At 39.4% G+C, this 19,373-nt stretch overlaps 1 protein-coding gene across 1 annotated transcript; it reads left to right on the forward strand.

The window, feature by feature from the left end:
- Positions 1-198: 198 nt before the first annotated feature.
- Positions 199-17,907, forward strand: IYD (iodotyrosine deiodinase). The gene is made up of 5 exons (XM_419670.7): positions 199-730; positions 9,324-9,518; positions 11,536-11,695; positions 13,285-13,441; positions 15,416-17,907. Exons 1-5 carry the CDS (start codon positions 550-552, stop codon positions 15,596-15,598), a joined length of 876 nt encoding a protein of 291 aa, XP_419670.2. The 5' UTR covers positions 199-549; the 3' UTR covers positions 15,599-17,907.
- The last annotated feature ends 1,466 nt before the right edge of the window (positions 17,908-19,373 follow it).

Here is a 19,373-nt window from a genome sequence, read left to right on the forward strand (position 1 = left end):
ATTCATACTTCATGCTGAAGTAATGCTACCACTTCACTTATCTGTTATATTGACCTGTTTACACAACCCAGGGTGGCACTGCAAGCCTGTATTCGCTTGGTGATACTCTGATTTCCTGGGAACTGTGTAATATTACTAAGTATTCTGAGTTAAACATTGAAGAGATGTCATGAGTTTCTAGAAGTCACATTCCTACTTGGCTCTTTCTACAAGCAAGATTACTGGGATCACTTGTAACTGAAAAAATAAGGGGAAGGAGTGTTTTGCCTCAGGCTGGGATTTTGGAAGGTCTTTTTATTTACTTTGCATGTGTCAGCATTTATGTGTTTGTACATGGTCAGTGCCTCTGCTAGTTCTTTGTAAGCAGTGTTGTTACTTTTTTTATTTCAAAATAGCTAAATCTGGGTCTGCTTAACCGCAGAACATCACAGAGGAGTCTGTGGGGGCAGTGGCTGAAAAGCAGAAGTGAGATAGGATCAAGGAGTGAACCTTGGGTCCACCCCTTTCTGCTTACTGCCGTCCTGTGCTTGTCGCCACATTTCTGTAGTCATGACATTCTTTTCCTCCTTAACCCCAGTCTTCATAGCAATTATGTGTGTTTTGATTGGGGTAATACTGAAGAAGACTAATAGAGAGAAGGAAAAACTTGACACTAGAAGCAAGTCCATATCTCGCCCATGGGTGGATGAAGATCTAAGAGATGGCACTGATCACCACTTAGAGGAAGAAGGTAAGAAAAATCTTATCCAACTGACCCATTTTGTTGCTTGAATTTGGTCTGCTAATATGAATAGAGATGCAAACTTCTGGACTTCTCCACTTTCATAGAAATGCGTAGTGCTATACTGCTACCGCACCCTGAGCTTGTCAACTTGAAGAAAATGTATTTTCAAAGTTTGTCTGCCCCGTGCCCAAGAGATCTCAGATCTATGAGGAATTCTGTGGGGAATGTAAGAAAGAAAGGGGCTGTTGTTAAAATTTCTTCCTAGGATGGTGAACTCTGGGAGGAGAGAGCTTCTGTCTGTAGGCTGACTCGGTAGACACTTAATCCTGCTTTATCTACATGTGCTACATGACACAGTATGTATTTGATCTCAACAACCCCAGAAAAAAAGGGAAATAATTTTGTTACAGTTATGAATGTCCATAAGAATTTTATCTGGTTTAGAATGGGGATCATTTTGGAGCTATGTTGAGTCAGATTTTTAGGAGCAATAGCAGTAGTGATGACGCTGATTTCTGTTCATCCAACAGCATATTTGAAGCTGCAAATAGAATACCTTTTCTTGCAGTAGTGGTTCCCAATTCTCATCTTGGACAAAAGTGCGAGCCTAAAATGTACCTTACCTTCTTTTTTGCTTCTTCATTATCCTTCATAATCTCCTTTCATTTCTTTGTAATATAAATATCTACATGGGTCTGTTCCTATGAAATTTTTAAACTTAAAATTAATACAGCTTATTCACTCATGCTGGTTTCAAAGGCTTTTTTTTTTTTTCCTCTCTCTCCCATACAGACACATTAACGTAGTCATTTTCTTGAAATCTTCTGTCTCACATTGTTTTCTGTACATATACCTAATTCTGAGAACCCTTATTTCTCTCTGTTACTCAATGTTCAACATAGTTTGAGTTAGCGTTCTGTATCAGTTTTCAGAAATAGTTGATACTTGGAATCTTTTAAACCATGTTGACTACTTCCCAAATACACAACATCTACTTAAAAGTTAGTTCAAATGTCATGCCTTCCTTTCTGCAGTGCAAAATAAATCCTATACAAAACTGTCCAGTATTTCCCTTTTCTAATGGCTTGCCAGTTCAGTTAAACTGTTGCAAATTAAAATTCCTGGGGGTAGTTCAAGTGAAAATTCTATGAGTTATCATTTTGACATCTAGAACTACAGCTGTTTCTATTAGTTTAAAAATGTAGATCCCCTGAATAAAAAAACCTATTAGCCCTTAATGAGAACCCTCACTGCTATAGCTCCATATACAAAATGTTATTTTTATTTATGTCTTAGTTTTTTCCTCCTATCTCTAATGCAGGTTCTAAATTCAAAATTGTAGTAGTTACGAAGTGCTTACAAAAATTAACAGGTAGGCACACATCTGTGCCATTGCTAAAAGGAGATTCTAAGTAAAACCGCTCTTAATGTACCATGTAATGCAACATTAAATTAGACTTTTAACTTATGTTGTTTTAAAAAGAAATAATCATATTTCCTTTAATGCTATGTGATTTAAAGCCAAGATATTTGCAAAGCAGGCAGGTCTTTTATCTCCAGATAAAATAAAGTAATTGCACCATGCTTGGTGAGGGTTTTCCTCAACAGGAAAAAGCCCAGACTAAGTGAGAAGAGCATATGACCGTCTTGGAAGGGATCTGTTATACAACTAATGCCATAATAAATGATCAAACATGTTCACCTTGTTGTCAGTGTAAAAACTTTCACTGGCCACAGCAGCTGCCAAAGTGGAAACATGGAATATAAACAGAGGTGGTTTTTTTTCTGAACAGTAGAGAATATTTTACCTGTCATGCAAACTCTACTACTTCACTAATGTATCTTTATTAGAAAAACTCACTTCTACTTAAACGTCTCAAGTTGGCTCGTGCTTAAAGAGGTAACTCCTCTGGAGAGAATTTGAGGTAGATAGATGAAGCATTTTAAATTGTTGTTTAAAACTGGAACCCAAAGCTGCTTTAGGTAAACATGCTGAATTTTGTATAGACCCTAATGGGAAAATGCAGCTAAATACCAAGTTTTTTGATACTTGGCCATGACCAAAGGGCACTTTACTGAGGGAATGAAGAAGCCTGATACTGTGCAGCCCTTGTAAGTTTCTGAAACACTTCAAGGGGCAGGTTGCACCTTCTTAGGAAAGCACTGAACTTGCTCAGGCATCACCAGCATTGTAAACTTTCCTTCAAGTGGCACCAGCAGGGGATGTTTCCCCTCAGAGGGGCAAACTTGTGGGCACTGGAGCATTAGGTGTAATTAGCTGATCTGCTTGGACAGGCTCAGTAAAGCCATGGAATGTGAATGGCAGAAGAAGGAGTCCCAGGTGCTCCCAAGCCTGTTTTTGTTATGCTTTCAGCAACTGAAGAGAAAGATGTTTCTCAAAGCAGCCAGAAACAGTTTCTTGGTTAAGCGGCAAGCATTCAGTCAGTAGGTTAGTAGCTGGAAGTACTTCAGATCTGTTTGCATCTCCATATGTTCTATATCTTCCTTCATTTATGAGATCCAGAATGAGGAACTGTCATGCTGTGGATTGGTACAAGTGGTCTATATGTGTGGCTGTATCTTGTACTAGGTCTTGTCTAATTGCCAATTAAACGTAGATTAAAAACATGTTTCCTCAGCCTTATCTTGAAGCATGAGTCATGAAGGCTTTCTCCTAGTGCTGGGCATCTAATTCCAAAACGGTGGTACTTTGTCTCCCATGGCTTCAGTTTTACACAGTTAAATCTAGGTGGTTGTAAAGGCAACTTCCAGGAAATTATTCAGCCCAGGGAGTCCTTACCTAGTTAATTACTACAATACACCCGGCTCAAATCAGGAACAAACAAGTCACTTTCTGGGTCATATATTCAGATCAATAACATTGATGGATAAGGTAAATACAGAGCCAATTTGGTGCTGTGGAGAATCAGAATGAATTATATTTGCAACCTTATTATTCTGGGGATCAGCTGCAGAGATTATTAGCAAAGGGATTTTATTGCTGTCTATTTAATTGTGTGGACTTTGCTTGGTAATGTTTGTAAGATATATAAAGCAATGTGCAAAGGCCTATATGTTTCATCTCTTCTCAGACTTCAGTGCTTATTGCTTACGATATTTCTTATAACAGATCTTTCCCACTTTAGATGTATTTCACCTCTCTGAGCTCAAAGGTTCCCCATATCTTTCAGTAATAATACTATTGACATAAGTGAGACAGAAGAAATTTAATTTTCCAATTTAATGACAGTTCATTCTTTGTGTCATTTAGGAACACAAGATTTACATGGACATTACAATTCATTCTGTTTATCTCTCTGCTGATGCTCCAGTCTTTGTCATTAGCTGACTGAACTCAAAACCTGATCCCATTTTCATACCTTGCTGGAATGTTTTTCTAGAACCTCATGCCATAGGTTAAAAATTCTCCCCTGCCTGCTGTCTAACCTTTGTCTATACCAACTTTTTATTGTTCCACCCTCTTTTGTTTGTTACTAGGATACTTTTCCCAGGCCTGGTTCGTAATCCTTCTGTGGTTTATAGACAACAATCAGATTGGCTCACAGTTTTTCATTTACTAGATAAACCAGTATTTCTTCGCTTTATGAAACAGTTCATTTCTCTGAAGAACTTAAGAAGCCTTCTGTAACCGCATTATGGCTTGAATTCACTTTCCCAATGCTATGTTACTGACTTCTTTCTTCCAAGGTCTGTCTCTCCCATTTGATGCTTCTTTTGGTTAAGATCCCTGACCAATCCTTGAGGTTTCCAGGCTCACCTTGCTAAAAACTATTTATATCCCACAAGTAAGGCACTCCATCTCCTTTAGCTTACCATTAGCAACACATTCAGTTCAGGATTGGATTCATTAATGGGATTCCTATAGTGGCAGATTATGTAGCAGTCTGCCATCAATCATGTGAAGAATCACAGGGTCATTTGTCTAACACTTTAGAAACAGAGGTCCACAGCCTTTCTTTGTATGCACGTAATTACATTTGTGCATCATATCATTACTTTGGAAAAGAGGACTGGAAGAGAAATTCTAAATGTAGGAAGCAATTCCTTAGAGAATAAACTGAAAGAGCTAGTTTGGAAAGCAAACACTAGTCTAGAATGAAGTTACTGGTGATGTTTTTCAACAATCAGTGTTAGAATCAATAGTTAATATTACTCTGTAGCCTTTCATAAAACCAAGGGGTGTGCAAGTGAAATTTCTTAATGATATAAAATTGGGAGCCAGTAACACATAGAAGTATCACTGTGGGCAAAATAAGTGGCCAGCAAAAATTAAACAATAAGTCATTATACTCAATGTGAGTTTACAATACTAGAAACTCATAGTAAACTTGTTTCCTTCAAACCAAGGCAAAATTTATTACATGATCTGTAGGCTGATTTTAAGTTTCCATGTGAAATTCTAGGAAGAACACAAACATAATTCTGAAATGTATCCAAAAGACATATCTATTATGAGATTTCACTTGGGATATCTAAGCTAGAATCTTTTCAGGTTTGCTTGGAAAGAAGCCTGATGACTATTGGAGATGTACAACAGAATAGCATTTACGGGAATGTTGAGAATGTGTCTAACAAGGTAGCTGAATGACTAGCAGTAAGTCTGTTGTCCATCAAATGAAGGAATACACAAACATATAAACAAGACACTTGTAGTATTATATAATGTGACCATACAAACAGGAATATGTCCAAACATAGCCATTAAAGATATAGAGAGCGTGCACCAAACAGATGGTGTTGATAATGTTTTTAGCTTAGCATATGGATAACATTAACTGCTAAGAATGAATGGTAGACACATGGTGGAAAGGAATAAATAATAGATTATTTGATGTTTTGAAAAAATTTCTAGGAGAACTTTGATTTTGTGTGTCAGTTCTGTCACTTGTAGGTTCTTCTCCTGCCTCAGCCAGTATTCCCATCTTAGTGCATTCCAGCACTTTTTTGCTTACAATTCTAAATTAGATATTCTAAATCAGATAGTTAAATATGGTGCTTTTCAAACATTCATTCTCACTAGTCATCTCACCCATGTCACATGTTCAGTATCTTTGAAAGTATATGCCTTTTTTTTTTTTTCCCTGCCATGTTATTACCATGCCGAACCATCTTGGCCATGGAGTAGCTGCTTTTCTTCTACTTTCAAGGAAAAAATCCAGGAAAGCAAACCTCAAAAAACTTAACTCAACTTTACCTGCAAGGTTAATACTTTCTAACTTGGTTAACTTCTATTCTTAGCTGCCTGTACATCATTTACTTGATATTTTTATATGAAGATGTGTCAAATGCCTCTGATTCCTGATCCCTGAGTTTTTCAATCTGAGTTGTTCAACTTGTTTTTTCTTAATCTTTTATTTTCACCAAATTAGAAGCTTTCGTTTCCTTGTCACCTAGACAATTAAATTGAATTAACTGATAATCTCAGTGCAAGGGCACTTTTTTGTTGTTGTTTTTTTTTTTTTTTTTTTTTTTTGCTTTCTTTTTAAATAAATTCCTCCACCCTCACTGAAACCAAAGCTAAGGTAGTCACTGGAGAATGAAAAGAAGCTGGGAAGCCTGGTTTCTAGTATTATCTTAGTATTTCCTCTTCAGTCTGTACTAAAGGAAGCCGTGCTTTCACCATATACTTCACAGTAACAACACACAGTTAAGGCAATATGGCTCTTAAAGATGTGTCCTATTTCAAATGTGACTTTGGGAACTTCTTGTATGTTTCACAATATCCCATAAGGCAATGCATCTCAAAAAGCTACCCTTGTTTTAAATATATCACTTTTATATTTCTTTCCCATCTGCCACATCAATTCTGTTAATGTTTCCTGAACATGTCCAAGTGGATACTGCTATTGTTGCTTGATTCTTCTCTCCCTGTTCTGTCGTGTTTTAAATGAGATATGATTCTATGTCCCATACAGGCACTGATTGCTCTTCCAGTTTGCTGTCTTGGCCTCTGCATTCAAACGTCCACAAGCAACTTGCTCTTTGAATTAAGTACATCCTCTGAGTCAACTCTCTAACTACTCTCCTCATCTATACAGATAATTTGATCTTTCTGTTCTTCAGCATTCATGGTTTATCATTTACTCGAATTTCCTCTCCTCATGTTTCAAAATCAGGTACAGAGATTACACAGATTTCCTCCAGCCTTAAACTTCTACTTGACAAACCTCTTTTGTAAAGGTGTCAGTAGTTTACAGACTGGATTCTGTATCTCTGACCCAAAAGGATTTTTGATGATTTTACAATAGTAGTAGAAAAAGAGATGTCCAAGCAGGGCTTGGATAAGCTTAGGAGCCAAAGTTAAGCTGTAAGGATTCCACCACCAGGAAAAAAAGAATAGAAGGTACAATGCATTACATGTATGTAAATTCCTGCTTTCTGAACCTTGGTAAAACCTCATCGTATGAAAGTAAATAATGAGAGCACATAAGAGCTGTGGGGGCTAAGTTTTTACTGAACTATTTCTAAGCTATTATAGATAGACTAGAAGTATCCTATTCCTGTTTCTCAGGACACTCAACATTGTAAGCTTAGGAAATGAATAGGAATGGTCACTACAGCATACTGGCATAAACATAAAAAATATAGTTTGACTTGAAATTTTCTCCAGGACACTAATCCAATACATAAATTCAGTATATTTTTCTGGTCACATTCTGCCTTATGATACACATGCACAACCTCAGCTGATTTCAAAGAGTATTTTGTTATCATAAATACAACATTTTTTTCCATTTAGAAACTCCTTATGTAAGTGCCTGTAGATAAAATTAGGATGTGTGTCAGTCTGTGTTACTTTTAATTCTCAGTTCAGCAAAGAGTATATTGCTTATTTCAGAAATACCTGTATACACAGGATGGATTTTGAGAGGCCAGCTGCAGGCAGCAAACCAGCTTTCAGGCCTATAAGTCCTTCAAGAGGAGATTTTGGGATAATTCATGCACCCAAAACGTTCAAGTTTTTGTATTCTGTCTGTATCAATGCACCCAAGGAAGTGTATTCTCTCTGTAACCCTCCTGGTTCAGGTTACTTCCCAGCACACCGAAAGCATCGCCTTTGTAACCCAGTGGTATTCCCTTCGCTGAGTGTGGGGGAAGATCAGCCAAAAAGATGTGTGTGATAATTTCTGAAGGAGGTCACCAGAATCCTAGCAAAGAGCAAATTCTAGCCAGCTACTTGGTATTTGGATAATAAATAATCTACTGTACAAAATGTAAAACACAAATAGAATGCTAGAAAAAGGCATCCTATTCCTTTTTATTTATTTTTTTTTTTCAATTTGAGTGTTTAAGATTCCCACAAAATAATTTTTACAACTGGTCTCTGCTTCCCATTGCCCTGTAGCCATGTTCTTGCAGGCTTGACTGAGCTTGCCCAACACAGCTATGAAATGCTAAAAGAAACAAACTTTTGGGGTGACTTACTTGTATATAAAATGAAACACGTGTTATTGGGAGTTCAGAATCACTGTTTAGATTCAACATGTTCAACTGCATATGTTGCATCCCCTTGCACAAGCTGAGCCACGCTTGTGAATATTTCACTGGTATTTATAAAATTAACAAAAATCAGCCTGGTCTCTAAGGCAACTGTATACTATGAAAACACAGAATTAGCTGCTGTTTAACTTTGCATTGGATACTGATATGATTTTGAAATAACAGCCTAATGGCAACTGGAAAAGAACTGGAATATTTTTTCCTGACTCAGCCCTCTGTAGCAGATTGCTCAATACTATCGACTAGCAGAAATGCAAAATTTAAATGCTTTTAGCTTCCATGTCATAGCGGCAAAAAAATGCCACTGTTAATTCTAGGAACACAGAGGAGAAAAAGGTAGATTTCAGAGAGAGCAGACAATGTATTTTATGGTATTAAAGAAAAGAAAGGAAGGCTTCATTTCAGTGAAATTAGGAACCATTTTGAGTTCTTAAATTAAAAACAAGAAACACAATACCCTGTGTTTGATACGTTATCCTCAGTACAAATGCCCATTACCCATTTTCCCTTTTGCTGAAAGTCCCATGAAACCAAAGAACTTAACCACAAAGTCCCATTTGCACATACTCTATGAAACATGAACATAGGAAGAAGCTGACACTCAGCTCTTCAGAGGAAATCTTACACATCTTGATAGTTAAGCTCTCTTCTTAACTTCAGTAATTTGAATGATTTTTTTCTTATTAGACTGTTGGGGATGCACATAACGTGTTCAGATTTGCTTACTGAGAAAAGTGGGCTGAAAACCTGCCCTCCTTTTCACTGGTGTTTCACCTTGTAATCCACTTTTACAGGAACACTTGCAGACTGTAGAGCTAAAGGATGTAACTTCTTCCTGGATCACAGTTGCTACAGCCAGCTTTCTTCTGCCTCTTGGTATTTAAACAAAGTTTATACGTTAGCTGGAGCTTGGGGTCAATGAGTTGTGTCAACGGGAACCTCAGACTTTGGCTTTTTGGTAGTGTAGAAGTGCAGTGTATGTCAATACAGACCAAAGTGCATTATTGCAGTGAATGTCAAAGATTTCAGTGTCCTCCAGCTAAAAAAAAAATCCCTAACCACTTTTATTTTCTTGCAGAGGTTGATGAAGAGTGGCAAGGACTTGACGAAAATGTTGCCCATGTCCCCTTTGTTGCAGAGCGCTACTCTGAGGCTGAAATGATTAAAAGGTCACGGTCATTTTATGAACTTCTCAATAAGAGGCGCTCTGTCAGGTTTCTCAGTGATGAACCAGTCCCCAGGGAGGTTATTGATAATGTCATCAGAACAGCAGGTAGGTACTGCATTGTTCAAAGTCTGAAGAAAACCAACCTTCAGCATGGCTGTTCCACTGCGTAAGAGTGATATGAAAAAGCCAAAGGAATTGGCACTTGGATTATGGTCTTCCTAGACTCATCTGAAGCCATAATGAGTAAGCACTCATTGATTGCTTGGAAATTAACCAGCCTCAGTGACGGTATGTCAACGACTTGTTTGGAGCACTTCTTTTATAGTTTTAATGCATCTAAAAGGGAAAGAAAAAAAATCAAGTGTGAAAAAAATATATCATTTTTAATCTTTTAAAAGTATTTTTTAATAAAACTTAAATACTTTTCAGTGAAATATCTTTCAGATAGGAATACTGAAGTGTTTTCTCTCAAAAAACATGAAACCATGTGTACTTCATGTGCTTTCAAATTTAATTCCTCATGATAATCATCACGTATATTTTTTGGTTGTTGTTTTTCCCCAAATAAATTTATGAGCTTGACTCGGATGTGGGAAAAATTTCAGATAACATAAATGGTTAAGATTTATTTTTGTAATAAAACTTCTGATTAAGAACAAAAATAAACGTTTTCCAGTCTTTCCAGTATCAGTGCCAGGGTCCCGTTGCATGACTGGGATGCATGCAGAGGACCTTGATCATGGTTTGGCTGAGAATCAGATATGAATTTTCATTTTTTTGAGAACTCGTGTTTCAGATCATCACTGTAATGTCCTCGTCTAATCTCATCTCTGCTTTAGTAACACTGACTTCAGCCAGTAGTGTGTCTGATGCTCGTTATTCATCTTAATTCTGTGAACTTGCCATTGTTACTATAGAACAATATTCATAAGCTACCTTAGAGGAAAGTTCAATAGACTTTAATAGGATTATTAATAAGGAGATTTTTAGCATTTGAGGTGCATTGTTTTCTCTTTAAAACTGTAATCAGCTTTGTTACTGCACTGTAACGAGACTCCATCTTCCTCTAATTAGCTGGGAGTCATTAGAACACTGAACATGTTTTAGCAAATGCAGCAAAGTGAACAAGCCTGGAGTACAGATGAAGTACTTTGTAACCCTGAAAGCTTTGGGCTGTGGAGAAGAAAAGAAAACAGTGCAAAACATAAATGTCATCAGTTCTTATCCAAACCCGGGGGAGAGATGAGGTTCTTGATACAAACACATTTTAATATAAAAGATAAATAGTTCAAGCTGCTTATTCAGTGTTTCTCAAGCTGAATTCAGTGCTCACATGAGCAAATGTAGCACACATCCAATAATTTCAAATATTTTTTTAAAGTGTTTATGTGGAGCTAGAGAGATCTGAACAGTGTTCTTTACCCTATTTCTCTGTGAGCTAGCACAGATGACTATATCCTTCAGCTTCTGGCTTTCGTCTGTTAGACATTTAAAATATTCTCCAGTAGTGTCAATGTGTAATAATCAGGGCCCAATAAGCAAGTGGAGATTGAATACGTGCACACCTACATAGAACAGTTGTCTTTGGGACAACAAATGCAAGCCTGTATGCTATATGGCAGATGTCTGCATTGTGCAGTTCCTCATATTTGTTAGCCAGTGACAGATTCCTGCGGGTGGTTAGACTTCTTTCCTTGAAAGCTATTAGCTTTGCCCTTCAGCTAAAACCATTTCTGAGTTTGTTGCATATTCAGATGATGTGCTGCTTTGGGCATAATAATTTGCATTAACAGTACTGCACGCATATATTGCACATATACACCACATTGCCTTATCATAAAGAACCACAAATGAATTTTTACAAATCCTTGACTTTTCCTAACTGTTAAATGGCGATTTGAAAGGACTAACCTCAGTCACTGGATGGAATTTTGCACTTACAGATGCAGAGGTTGTCTGCTAGAACTTATCTCCGTCCTTTTCTCCCAGTTCATCAGCTTTCTTTCCCATTGCTCTGATGGTCAGTTGAAAGCACAGAGGGAAGAGCTTATACCTCTCACTGCACACCCTCTCCCAGCATTCTGCCAGCTGCTTCTTCATCTTTTCCCGTTCTTGTACTAAGGTACTTCACCCAGTGGAGCGCACACTGAGCCCTGGACCTTTGTGGTAGTGCAAGATCCAGATTTAAAACATAAGATTCGGGAGATCGTAGAAGAAGAAGAAGAAATAAACTACAAAAAAAGGATGGGAGATAGATGGGTTAATGACCTGAAGAGATTAAGGTATGAAAAGATGAATTGGCTAAGAGATGTGTTTTGGTCTAGGAGAAACTATACTGAGAGTTTTGTCCATGCTTTTCTTTTTGTATTCTGGCACTTATTTTCAGTGAGAAAAAACAACAACAAACAACACATAAAATCTTTGAAAATAAATATTTTTAAATCTTGTTTTAAAGATGTTCTTTCAAATCCCTGTTCCTTAAGCTTTCCCCATTTTCTGGTACTGCACAGAAGGGCAGCTGTAAACATTTCCCGCTTCCTGACTGCAGAGAAAGAAGAAAGATGAGGTCAGAGGCTGTCCCAGCCAGTGTGGTGCTAAAGTCTCTATACTGTGATCCTCCTACCAATTTTCAGTTGGGCTTCTTCCCATACTCCTGTCTGAAGAAAGTTGGAGCTCCCTCCCCCCAGCAGGAGTTGCATTTCTATATTTTACTATCTCTATGTTAATTCTGGCTACACATTATGACTCTGTGCTTCAGTCTTAACTGAAAAAGGGTGAAATGAAAGTCATTTGAATATCCAGCATACCCTTCTATGCTGTTTGGCTTTGTCTTGATTTTCAAGATAACAAGAATCTTATTGAACGCACCATAGTCTAGAAAATTAAAATGATAAAAGAAGCCTATCTTGATTTCTTCTAGAATACTTTTCCTTTTCTTCCTCCTTCTCTGTTTTTAGATATTTCTAAGATATAAGATTGGTGAGAAAAACCTAAAAATATGCGTAGATCCTTGGTGGCTGATCCGTAAAATTCCCTTGAGTAAAAGTGATTATGCATTCTCCATTTTGAGACTTTTCCAAGCATTTGACTTTGTCATTTTTATTTTCCTATATAATCTCTATTGCCAGAAATTTTGTCCCATTTTTTTCCTGTTGTTTGCCAAGCTGTGAAGCTCCCAAAGTTATTAGGAATTTTGCGTTTGGCTGCGGTAGTCCCAAGGCAAGACTTTATGCAAGTGTTGAATTATGCAATATTTAATTTTTTGAAATGCCCTACAAAGTCTATCTGACTTGATTAACTCCACACAATGGGAAGACACATTGTGAGTATTGGCTTGTCAAATGAAGCATATGCACCAGCTTTACAGGGTTAATTTGTTCTCTTTCTTTCAGAAAACTGTTATTTTTCAGGTGCTTATGTGCTATGTAAGCTACTAAAATGAAGTACTTTTTGTTTTGAATGTGAGCAGTACAAAATAAACATAAAAAGCCTGCAATCACAAAAATGTTGGCACTGATGACAACAGGTAGAGCAGCAGGCCTGCAAAAATTTAGGAATTAAATCATCTTAAGGACAAATGCTTGTGAGGCCAGTTCATAGATAAGAGGTCAAGACCTAGCTCCGATTTTTGCAATTCTGCTTTTCAGTCCCTCAGCTGAATGCGTTAAACCTCAGAACTCTATTCAGGCTTTTTGCAGAAATGTTTCTGTTTCAGCTGATAATACTTAATCCTCTACAGAATATGTTTTAAGTTTTAGCCTACTGCTATAATTGTCACATACCTTTACTGGACCTTTGCAGATAGCAAATGTGATTTACAGGAAAGTGAAAGAGCTGCAAAATAAATGTCTTAAATATTATTCTTTTGCAGAACAAACTGGATCAAAGAGTACTTGGACACTGCCCCCTATCTGATCCTTATTTTCAAGCAAGTGTATGGGAGGCTTCCAAATGGCAAAAAGAAGACCCACTACTACAATGAAATCAGTGTATCTATTGCCTGTGGCATGCTGCTTGCTGCACTGCAGGTATGTTGACAGAATTGGCACACTGAGAAGTCACAATATCGGTTTCAATTACAAATCAAAACTGTTCTGCCAAAATAAGGATGGAACCCAATTTAGATTTTAACATTCAGTCCTCCCAGACTGTCCAAATCCTGGCAGTATATTTTAGTTGTGAGTTTTAAAGTTACTCTGCATAGGCCCTTGTCCGTGCTGATTCCTATTGTCAGTACTGCTTAAGAAGAAGAAATATGCAATGCAACTTACTTTCAGAGTTGTCATTGTCCTCCTATGGCTGGCTTCAGCATCTGTGGTTTCTGCCTTATGTAGTTCCTTCTTTATGTTAACAGGGATGACAAAGGTCTATAGGTTACCAAATTATGACTGTACAGCACCACATTTTCAGTAACCTCTAAGAAATGGCTTGACCCCGAATTGATTTAGTTCACAATGCTGGAAAAAATATCAGGGATGTATTTTACTGAACAGACTGTACTATTTCAATCAGTCTTTCTGAGATATTTCTGAAAATGTACTGATTTCTAAAGCTCAGCATGCTTGACACCAACCAGTTGGATTTTCTCTGTGGTTTCTCAGCACTCACTTTTGCTTGATGTATCTGATGTGTTCACACAATACTTAAATAGTGAAGATGTTCTGATTCTTAGCTTGGACTGTCAGCAGGATAACCACAAGCTGCCACCTCTTACATCAGGCCAATTCCCTACCGGGAACTGCCATTTCTCCTCCATTCTGTTTGGAGTGATGTTTCCCTTCCTGCATTGCTGTTCCTTAGGAGAATCTTCAGGATGGGATGTCTGAGAAGAGGGCAGTGGAGATGCACATCACTGGGGGTACTGCTGTTCCACAGCTGCATGGGAGTCTCTATTTTCTCCCCATAGATCTGACAGCGAAGGGGATGCGCAAGGAATAGGGCAGAACCAGTGCTATGTCACAGGTGTCTAAATTAGAAGCTGTAGGAGAGACAAAACTCCACTTTCTGCCAGCTCACCACCAAGTGGGACTTCTGAGACTCTCTACCAACTGTTAGGCCCCTTAGTGCTATCTCTTCCCCAGCTCTTAGAAGTTAATTGACGACAACTAACGGACACAGTGCCATGGACTACTACTAGCTCTTCAGAAGATCATAGATACTGCTGAATATGAGAGGCATATTGCCTGAGCATATCTCAGTGTCTGCCTTTTGTGCCTCAAAGCCGACCAACATGCTTTGCATTACGTGTAGGAAGAGGCTGAAATCCACGTGCACAATGCTCAAGAAGCACCTCAGCTGTGTGGTCATGATTTTTGGATAGTGTCAGCTCTTTTTATTTGTCAGATCATTTAGCTTATTTTTTTTGTGAGATTTCACATGGAGGCAGAGTGATGCACAGACTTATTTTTGGTTTCTGATGCAAGCCAGATTGTTTGTCACAGACTCCTATGACAAGTTCTGGGGCAGAGCCTGTGTCTCCTACCCCTGTGGGGTACAGAATTTGAGCAGGAACAAACGTCGAGAAAGCTGTAAGACATCTTCCTGCCAACAATCTGAGTTTAAGAACCAAAACATTTCTCTGTGTGAGCGATGAACCCCATGGGGTGATATTCCAGTGAAAGCTCCAAAAATGCTTCTCGTCTTCACTGTAGCTGCAGGTTCCCTGTCATGATGCACACCACAGGCAGACTCCTGCTATACAAAGTACAGATATATTAGGGAATAGAGCTATTTCCATTAGCCTGGGTTCTTGCTGCAGTGGAAAGATGCTGGTTTGTTGGTGGTGGTGTTTTCCTTTTTTTTTTCCTGCAGGCAAATAGGCACCTTTCATGGCACTGCTGAGGCAATAAGTAAATGGGATGTTCTAAAGCCTGCAGAAGAGTGTAATAAAGCAGTATTTCTGGGCCAGTCAGTATGAGAATGTGTACAGGCCTCAGGAGAATAATGATTGCAAAACCACCCAGCACTGACCTTTGTTTCACTCTGCTCCCGTCTCCTTGCAGAACGCCGGTCTGTACACGGTGACCACCACACCCCTGAACTGTGGCCCCCAGCTGCGGGCGCTGCTCCAGCGCCCAGCCAATGAGAAGCTGCTCTTGCTGCTCCCCGTGGGCTATCCCAAGAAAGACGCCACTGTGCCTGCACTGACTCGAAAGCCGTTAGAAGACATCATGGTGGTCATGTGAACCCAGGGCCACAAGGACAGAGCACAACTTCCTGCCTGTTAGGAAGCAGCAGCCAACTGAAGTTGTTGATGCTTTTCCTGTGTATTATGCCCAGCATTAATGCTCACATATTACTGCTGCTCTGGCTGTTTACACCCATGCACCTTTTAGTGCTAGTAGCCACGATGCCTGCTTCTACTAACAGCAGCAAGTAGTCATGCATGGTGCATTTAACAGGTACTATTACCAATGAACCTAACCAGTTGTTCCAAGAGACAAGTACAGTAACATTTAAATGACCTTCATCACTTGATTTTTCTTATGCACTGTAGAGACAGATCTTTCCTTGAAATGGGACACATATATATATCCTTATACTTTTGTGATTACCACTGAACAGCTATTTTTAATTCATAATTTTAATGGAGGTTGTATATCACAGAATCATAGTACCATTAGGGGTGGAAAAGACCTCCAAGGTTATCTAATCCAACTGTTCACCTACCACAGATATTTCCCCACTAAACCATGTCTCGCAGTACAACATCTAAACATTTCTTGAACACCTCCAGTGGTGGTGACTCCACCACCTCCCTGGGCAGCCTGTTCCAGTGCCTGACAACTCCTGAACCTGAACCTCTCCTGGCACAGGCACCGAGTAAACCGCCCTATAGTAAAAAAAATAATTAAAAAAAAAAAAAAGCCAAAATTCTTGTGATAGCACCAGCTTCTTAGCCACATATTTATAAAATGGGTTTTCCTTGTCCTCTCAGTATCCCTTGTTACCACTGAAAGGCAAGAGGAAAATACCACCTATATTCCTGTTCCGTCAACTGACTGCCCCAGTGCCCTGAAGTGCTTTCTGATAGCCTTCAAGCTTCTCTCAGCAACTTCACGGCTGTCAGCCTGAACTATAACTAAAGGTTAATAATCAGAGGGTTGAACCAGACCATTAAGTTTTTTATCAGTGTCTCTTCCCTGGGCCCCAGGTGGGCAATACGCTTTGCTATGGGTAGGGGGCCCTCTGTTCCCCTCAGAAGGGAGTAGCCTACTACAGTTACCCTTCTTTCCTTCTTGGAGGAAGCCATCTTGAGGCATGGAGTTAACTGCCTCACCCTAGACAACCCCCTGGGTGGATCTCCCACTGCATCCTCACTCACCATTCCCTCAAATTTCAGAACCTCAAACTGATTGCATAGTGGTACCTAGGAAACAAGGTATGTAGGGATGGGGTTTGCCTGCAACACTGAGCTGAGACCTGTTGCCATTCCTTCCTATCTCTTAGGTCCCCTCCCTGAGCCTGGCAGCAACGGGAGAGGGGTCCACCACTGTTTGAGGGGTATCACCCCAGTTCTTCTCACATCTATAGCAGGGAGTCACTCCTCCAGACTATCTCCTGCTCGCACTCCCTGATGCCCCTTAACTTCTCCACCTCTTCCTTGAGCTCCACCACCATACTGAGCAGATCACCCACCAGCCCGCACCTCGCGAAGGCGGTATCCCTGCCGCCCTCCACCGGCAGCAACAGGCTCAAGCACTCCCTGCAGCCGGGGTCGCCAGTGCCTGTGCGGACAGCGCCCCCTGGTGGCGCTCCGGATTGTGGCGGAGCCAGCTCCTGCGCCCACAGCCCGGTACGTGAGCAGTGCAGGTACAAGTGCTGCCAGCAAAGCAAGTGGAGGTGATGTTTTACAGAAGTACAGCTGTTTGTGGTGTCAGTGTCTCTCTCTCACTATCTTTGACAGCCCATTTAGCTGGCTTCACAGCTGTATCTTCAGCTATTTCACCAGTCCCATTTCCCAGTCTTGCACACGTTCTTGGTAGCACAGTGCCAGCCTGAAATGAACTTTCACAACTACAGTAACACCAAACTTCTTCAGACTTCCTGCATTTTCAACCCAAATTCAATTGATTTTGACGTAACTAGAATTTGAAGCAAAAAATTTTAAAAGAAACCCAGTCAACCTTACAATTTGAACTTGAATTGCTTCCTTATAGAAACAGGCCTCACTGAGCCTAAAAGCTGGTCAAGGACACAGCAATGTCACCGGTGAGCAGAGGTAAGTCCAGGTGGATCGGCTGCTGGTTTTCAGGTATCAAGAATACACCTCACAGTTGAGATAACAACTCATCGTTCTGCACAGATGCAGCTCTGCCCTATCAGCCCCCCTCACAAAGCACTTTTCATCTGCTATAAAAGTAAATATGCCCTATTTTTCTTTTCTCTTTTTAATTCAGAGCTCATGTTGATATCGGGCTGAACGTTTGTCACTCCATGTTATCTTCTATAGCTTGGAAATAAAGTGCTTCTGCCTGGCCCAATTTGCAGAAGAGATTGTGTGTTTGTGTGTGTTTATTCCATAACAGCTCTCAGAGAAGCTTTATCAGATTAGTTCAGTTTAAATCAACATAAGCTTGCATACCTAAGTCAATTTGTTGCATATATAAGACTATTGTATTATGGCTTTTTAATTGAGAAATGAAGAACCAAGCCACATTAAAATATGCCCACAATTGCCATGTTGTTTCTATACATCAACATACCTATTTATATTTAAAAAGATATTTTATTTTGTTTTGGTTTTCTTTGTTTTCTTCCATATGTTGATGATGGAAACTGATAGACACATAGTGGCTGAAGAAAACAAACTTACATGCTGTAGCAGAAATGCTAAGTCATGGCCTGAAGCAGTGATTGAGCACCTGGTGGGAAGGCAGGGCCAACTCAAGGGATCTCAGCTGCATGCAATGCACCTCAGTGACCAGAAGGAGTGGATTCTGGCTCCACCTCTTCCCAGACCTCATTTAAGGGTTGGCAGTGGAGGGAGGGGTATCTTGCTCAAGATCCCTATGTACCCTGGGCCTTCCAAATGTAAGCAGATATTTTTTCCCCCTTTGTTTCTGTGTCCATGGTTGCTGTGTTTGAGCACATCCTCACTTGCTGTAGCCTAGGACTTTGTTACTTAGCTATCATTGCTCTGTTTTCCATCATGTTACAGCATTATACGTGCCTGCTGCATGAGGAAGTTTCTACCTAGCAAAGCACTTCTGAAATCATGATAAATGTGTAAAAGATGACTTTTTCATAGAAAAACCTATTCAAATGCAAATATCCCAGCAGTGTTACACCTGCTGATGATACAGTAGAGTCTCTTTCAAACTGTGCTACTGCCGTTGTTGTGACAAGTCTACTTGCTACGATCTTACTCTAGGCTGAAGCATTTTGAAGACCTTTAAATAAGTAGATGTTAAGACAGTATCTGTCTAATCTACCTTTTCAATTGCTATGCAGATCTTATTGTCTCCTGAAAAATTAATCTTGAGAAAGTAGGCACTCCAAGGCAAGATGCACAATATCTCAATGCTAGGTACTAACAGGACATACGTTCATGGCACTAGTCTCTTGCTCTCTGCAAAATGCTCAGAAGAAACAAAACATAAAAGCTAATTCTGACAGCATTTACAAATGCTGAGAACATTTATTCAAGAAGGGCTGAGGCTTGATTTCATGTTGCTGTTACTAATCAGTTCTCCATAGACTTCATTAGGAAGAGATTGGCTACTGCATGGTTTTTGAAGATTTCCACCCACCTGAGCTTAGTCATCTGCTCAGCTTTTGCAGAACAGAGACTGCCGTTGATGACTCATAACTCTCATGGCATTTTGTTATTTCTTTGGTTAAAATGACCCGTATATCTCCACCCGAGTGATCAGTAACCTGTTTGTTGAGCCTTTGCCTCCTATGGATGAGGCTCTCTTGTGTTTGTGAAACATAAATGATAAGGAGAATACTTACATG

Source organism: Gallus gallus, chromosome 3, assembly GCF_016699485.2.
Source record: "Gallus gallus isolate bGalGal1 chromosome 3, bGalGal1.mat.broiler.GRCg7b, whole genome shotgun sequence".
NCBI lineage: Eukaryota > Metazoa > Chordata > Aves > Galliformes > Phasianidae > Gallus > Gallus gallus.